Genomic DNA, 6,664 nt, shown 5'->3' with positions numbered 1-6,664 from the left:
CCCGGGCTCACCCTGCTGCTGCTGTTGTGCTCCATCGCTGTGGGCAGTGGGTGGGGATGCCCCTCCTCGTGTCACTGCCTGCCTTGACTCTGCTTCACACCTGCCTCTCCTCCTCCTTCCTCCACTCACTGCCACCCCCAGCCCCTGTCCAATCTGGTCCCACCCTGCTCTAAGGCAGCATTCAAGCCCCAGTGCCACCTGCCCAACAGGGCAGTCCCTGCCCACAGCATGCACCGTATGAGCTGCGGCTGGCTCAGCTCTGGGTTTTATAGCCAGGGAGCTGCCTTGCCCCGCTGGCTTTGCTCCGCCTCTGCTGGCTGCATCCCCAAAGGCAGGCACTCCCCAGGTATCTGTCAGGGTAGGAAGCCCCCCGACCCCTTGGGAACGTCCCCCATCTTGCCTCACAGCTCAGGGGGGCAGAGGGGAGGGGGAATGTCTGCTCTCTGCCCCGCCAGGCACGCTGGGGAGTTGGAGTCTCCTCTGTCTGCAGCTCTCTCTGTGCACCCCCCCCCCAGGTGATCTAGAGCTTTTCCAGCAAGGGCACTGGCTTTAGAGCCTCTCACCACCTCCCTGAGGAGCTGCACAGCAGAGAGCGCCCCAGAGTGGGATCTCAGGCCTGGAGCCACAGAGGTAAGGAGACCCCCCTGGTCTTGGGTTACTTGGTGGCAGGTAGATGCCACCCCCAACAGGTCCCCAGGGTCTGATCCCGCTCAGCCAAGTCAGTGGAAAGGTTTTGTCTGATTTGGATGCTCCGGGAGACCTGAGTCCTCTCCTGGGCTCTGCCCTGGGGCAGGTGATGCTTACCTCTGTATTTGAGGCCCCAGCCCAGCCTGGTTAGTTATCTAGCCCAGTCCTGCATCTGCATTTCCTCAGGCACCTGCCCCCCCTCCTTGTTACCGAAGTGGCTTCTTCTGAGCAGAGCAGCTTCAGCTGTCAGCAGTAAGCAAGCACCCCCGCTCCATGGGAAGGCTTGGCGAGCATGTGCTGTGCAGCGCCTGCTGTGTGGCTAGACGAACCTCATGAAAATTCATGGGAGAGGAAAATCAGGGAACCAGGCAGAGAGAAAAGTGAGACAGCGGAAACGCACAATAGTTGGAGGCAACAGGCAGAGTGGATTAGGCATTGTTTGAGTCGATAGAGATGGAATAATTTCAGTCAAGAGGCAAAGGACGATAGAATCTGAATGCTGATGATTCGGATGATGCAGCAGCTGAAGTGCTAGGAGGGGAGTGCCTGGTCCGTGCCTGCTGAGAATTGTGCTCCTGGCCCTGAGGCACAGGGCTGTCAGGTGGGAGCTCTGGTGTCTACTCCCAGCTCTTCAAAAGGTGGCCTTGGGCCAAGCACAAAACCACCCCTGCCTCCATCCTCCATCTGTAAAATGGGTTAATAAGTGTCCTGGGGTGTGTTATGGAGCTTACTTCACAAACACTTGGCAGTTGCCTGTGAAGCAACTGGTGGAGAGTAAGCTATATCCCATACCTTGGGTTTATATGAATTAGAAGTGGGTTTTTCCAAGATCTGGGTCTAATACCACTTACCACCTTAATAGTCTCTTGCCTGTATTTTCACTGTTTTAGGCATCTTCTCCTTTCCTTTTTCTTTCCAAAATGATTTTTCTCCCTTCCTCCACTTAGCTGCTGATCTTCCCTTTTGCATTCTCTCTAACCAGGAGCCTTGCTGGACTCTCTGCCTTTCTTGCATCCCTGATTTGAGCAGGAACAGGTAACATGGTATTTAAAATGCCAGCTCCCCTGCTGCCTTCTTTCTTCTGGGTGCTAACCAGTGCTGTTCCTGGTGGTACTGGGCTGGGGGCTGCAGTGCAGGGAGCAACAGCACCAAAATCCTGGTATGGACACAGGCTTGAAGAGCAGCTAGGCCTACAATGAGATTCATCAGGTCTGTGCAGACGTGGGCAGTTGTGTGTATCAGGGTGAGTTTTGGATCTGACTCCTCCGGAGGATGTGTTGGCAGAGAATGAGAATTTGGAAGAAGCTCCTGGGGTGAGAGAGGATTCCTGCTAGTTTCAGTAGTGGCTCACGGTGTGCAAACATGGATAAAAGAGCCTTCCTTCCCTTTACCCTTCACCTATTTAGATTGTAAGCCCTTCCAAGCAGGGATTGTGCTATTATGTGCATGTACAGCCCCCAGCCCAATGAGGCCATCATCTCAGATGGGGTTTCTCAGAGGAGATGTAGCATCTGTCAATTATTATCATTATCATCATCATCATCTCCATCTCCATTTCTGGAAGAGTGATGCCAGCAGAGTTTGTCAGGAAGCTCAGATACCACCCCAATGAGCATGAGATGAAGAACAGAATCCATCTGCTCCGTAACGCGGGGAGTTTTAGCTGTGCTGTACTCGTACTGAAGTCCGCCGGACTTTCTTCAGGCTCAGCGGAAAGGCACTTTCTTCTCTTCTCTTCTTAGACCAGCTTCAATTGGGAACACTCTGATCTGGCAAATTACCAGTTTAGGATCCGGAAGCTCAGGGCAGCTACAGATCAGGGAATAAAGTTTGTGTGGGCAGAGGTTTGTGCAACCATCCTGTGGGCAAAAGCTGCGAGCCCTTATTTTGTTCCCAGAGTGCCACACTGAAAAAGCCGAGAAGAAAATGCCAAAACCACTAACTAATGCTGCAGTCTATTCCCTGATAATAGCCATTTTTATTAAAGCGTTAAAGTGTTATTAGGCAGCTGTGTCCACTTTCTCTCAGCAAGTAACATTACATTTTCCTGTCTGATCTGCAACACTGCTGGGGGGGTTTCTTTGACCAGTCAATGATTTCTAGCCTGACTGAATCAAGGCTGTATATTCTCATCGGTAACCAATACCTGTGGCATTCCTAGGAGAGAGAAAAAGTTTCAAACGAAGAGGGGAAAGAAGCCCAAAGCAGGCCTCTGAGCATCAGTTGTTTTTCTTGGTGCAGGATGTGCTGTCTGTAGACAAGGAGACTGCAGTGACTTACTATTTGTAGTATTACAGCTGGTTGCCTGTTATTATTTTCTGAATAGAGCTTTGCAGTTTACCACTAACTGGCACAAGAAGCACACCTAGGATCTAATCGAAAGACATTCATATTCAGGAGTGACTCTCTGGATGCAATGTGCACATCCTAATAAGATGCGTGTCTGGATGCTGGGAGCTAGGGAAAGAGCCATTTTGCAGAGGGAAAAGTGATTTTTTTACAGTTCATGAATAGATGAGAGATTTCCTGGCAGGTAAATAAGAAGTGCAATAAAAGAACAAGCAAAAACCAATGAAAAGCTGAAGGCACAGATGGAAAGGGAGAGTCTAAGGAGCAAGAAACATCCCAAGAGTTTCAGGGACTGAGTCTGATCACATGGATATCCCTTTGGTTCTGGAGCGATCCGTTCAAGGCAGTGTCATTCCTTTTACACCAGGCTAGTATTAGTAGACAACATAAAGTGCCTGTGCAAGTACATGGGTCTGTACAGAGGACATAAGCTAATCCACAAATGCTTCTTTGGAAGAGGAAATCAGAAGTGCCATGACTGCTCAGGTTAGCAACCACGCTGTGGTCCAAGGTGCACATGGCATTGCTGCACTTTTATCCTAATAACAAGAACTACAGAGCATCACTTGCCAAGAGTACTGGGCTTTTGTTTCATCTGTCCCTCGCTATTGATGCCTCTCTCTTCACGTTGCAGTGAGTGCCACGCAGTATAGACGTGCTACCAGCTAGCTGCAGACTGCTAGGATACCAATAGGAGTCAATCCACAGTAGCTCGGAGCTCAGCCAAGTGTTTACCTTGTTCTCAGGCAGATTCTGCAGCCCAAGCAAGCTCCGTGCTGACACGGGCAAGCTGTTGCTGTTACCCAGCCCACCTGGTTTAAAAATAGCTGAGGTATGTCTGTACCCTGTTGCAGGTGCAGGGGTAGCCATAGAGAACCAGGCATCCTATCTTGGTTGTGGCATGCTAAGCTGGGTCCCCCCCCACCCCTGCCACCACCCTTACTACTTGATTGACTCCCTTCTCCCTCCCTATGCCATTGCCTTACCCAACTCCCTGGAAATGGAAGCACCTGTGGGATGAAGTGATATAAAGTGCATGCAGGGGTTGGCAGAGAGAGGGTTAGCAGGAAGGTCCACAATTAGCTTTCCTATAGGAGCAGGGCTGGGCCTAATTTGGGAGCTCCCCAAAGGTAACTCAGTACTGGCTGAGCCGGGAGGCAGAAACGGGATGGAAGAAGAATGGTGGTAAAACTCCTTGTATCTGTCTTTGTCCTCCGGCAGCTTGTTAGGCTGGAGAGGTAAAAGAGAAAGGAGTGGTGTGACTGTTTCATACCAAGCTGCAGACCCTGCAACAGAGTCTGTCCATCCTGGATAGGCTTCATCAGCCATCTTCAGACCGACAGATAAGACAATTGTGGAAGACAGTCATTCTCAACTGCAAGGGATTGCCAATGATGATGGCAAAACTGGGCTCTTATCCTAGACGCTGAACAGCTGGACAGTGTGGCACAGAGGTGATGGCCTGAAGTTGAATGACTGGTGAGTAATGTTCTTGCTGCTTGTTGAGCCCCTAATAGATGCACCCCATGTAGTCCAATCTTCTCCTCTCATAGGTAACCCGGTAAGTATAATAAAAAGGGTTGGATGTTTAATGTGCAGAAATGCCTGTAGCTCCATTGAATTCAGTGGAGCTGATCTAATTGTAGTGGCTACGAGTCTGACCCCAGGTGCTTCCAAGGGAGCTGGAACCTGTTGTTACAGCGCTTTGTGGAGCAAGGCTTCCTATTGCTTTTACTGCATGAGGTCACTTGACTTCCCCGCATTTAATCATTTCCCCTGAGGTCCAAATCCTGAGTTGTGAGCGTCTGTGTAATGACACTGCTGTAAAACCTGGTAGCGAAGTGTTGCATTTTGATTCTGCTACCCATTTGCTAAATAAATCCTTCTGTCCATGTTGAAGGGAGAGAAGAGGGTGTGTCGTAAGCATTTGCAGCTTCCAAAAGAGAGCCACAACTGTATTGTTCTGGGTTGTGAGCATATAAGACTTTACCTGGTGAGAGGTCACTACTCGGAGGGGAGACTGGGAGATAATCTAGAAAGTGTCTGTGACTCCATAAGAGGTGTCCCGGCAAAGGGCTGTGGGATGCCCTTAGGTTGAAACCTAATGCCCTTCTGTGATTGTTAATGAATGATTCTGTAGCACTGTTTCCAGCCAGGGGCAGGGCGTAGTCTGGTCTCTGGTGTCCTCCCCAGTTGTGCATGGCTTCCCATCTCCCTATATTCCTCTTGCAGTTGCCATTTGGACGCTGCGTTCTTCCCTTGTCCCAAACCAGTTTGGCAGTGTTACAATAGAGGATGCATGTTGCAGCTGAGTTGAGAGCCTAGGTTGTAGAGTCCTTGATGTGTGTATTGGAAAAGGTGTTGCAAAAATCAACAACGTGGAGGGGGAGGTAATAATTTTACTGTCCAATGTAAGCCCCAGTAAACTAAACACATCTGTAATAGAGTCCTCTTAGCCTTGAATCTGCTTCACAGACTTTCTGAGTGCTGACGGTCTAAACCAGCTTTGAGGGCAGCTCGTACAACATGAAGTGCTCTGTATTCTGCCTATAAGAATGGCCTCCTTTTCCAACAGAGCTGTGTCATCCCTGACTCGAACACTTCACCTTCAAGGTCCTCCTGTCTCCCAGGGTTCCCAGATGCTTGAAAGGACCTATTGCAGGGAAAATGAGGAGTACCACTCTGTGTTGTTGAGTGCAGCCCTTTATAGAGCTAGATTATGATGTAGTATCAACATGTAGTGAGGAATAAATTGAAACAAATCTGCTATAAAAATGCAAATAGTAACTGCAACAACCACGTCTCTCCCTTATAGGCGTGATATTGATATCCACATCCGTGCAATAGAATTTCTAAGCTCTTAATATCTGTTTTGTCATAGTAGCACCATAATGTTCTGACCCCAATCATCTCAATAAGCCATGAAGCATGTTACCCATTAAATGTCTTTTTTCCATGACCTATTTACTGCATATATTTGCTTATACAGTTGCATAGATGTATGTCCTGCCCTCTTTCCACTATAAAATAGGGGCTGAGATTTTTCTGATCATGAGCTACACGCATTTGGCAGAAGAGCCGACTGCTTGGTTTTGTCGGAAACATTGCGTTAACACCTTTATTCCTCCTCCTGGCACTTGCTTTTTGTGGCTTACTCTCTCTCACCTTGACAGTCAGCCAGTGGGTTACATTCACATCAGTGAGCTGTGCAAACGCAAGATCCCACTGTACACAGGGCCTTACCATACACCATTTAAGTAAGTGGGAGCATACTTGGGTCCACAGGGCCCTATCTAAATCCTTTGGAAATCAGCATTTCAGCTGACTGCAGCAGTCTTCAGACTCGGCCGATGGTCCAGGCATAGAACGGAGAGCCAGGAACACTCAGATTTCCTAAGATGCCAACTCCCTGTAGAAATTGAGCAGCGGGTGATTTGCCCCAAATATATAAAATATGCTGAGCCTTAACAGCTCTTAATGATTTCAGGCCATTAATCTAGTTGCCCCCATTTCAGTGGGACCAATTCTTGCTGCTTCCTGCCACGAGGATGATTTTTCTTATTCCAAAGTTTGGTGTGTGTAAAGCACTGGAAGGAGAGTGCTCACACAGCACCTGCATTGTAGGGAA

General features: G+C 49.0%; 1 protein-coding gene across 1 annotated transcript in view; it reads right to left on the bottom strand.

The window, feature by feature from the left end:
• The window catches only part of AVPR1B (arginine vasopressin receptor 1B), a 26,273-nt gene that overhangs the window by 4,028 nt on the left and 15,581 nt on the right, over positions 1-6,664 (bottom strand). The window contains exon 2 of the mRNA XM_014520420.2: positions 5,824-5,844. Coding sequence (XP_014375906.2) covers positions 5,824-5,844 — 21 coding nt within the window. The remainder of the gene's footprint in view (positions 1-5,823; positions 5,845-6,664) is intronic.

Source organism: Alligator sinensis, unplaced genomic scaffold (genome assembly GCF_000455745.1).
Source record: "Alligator sinensis unplaced genomic scaffold, ASM45574v1 scaffold1322_1, whole genome shotgun sequence".
In the NCBI taxonomy this organism is placed as follows: domain Eukaryota; kingdom Metazoa; phylum Chordata; order Crocodylia; family Alligatoridae; genus Alligator; species Alligator sinensis.
Note: the sequence above shows the minus strand (reverse complement) of the source record. Positions and strands in the feature narration are given on the sequence as shown.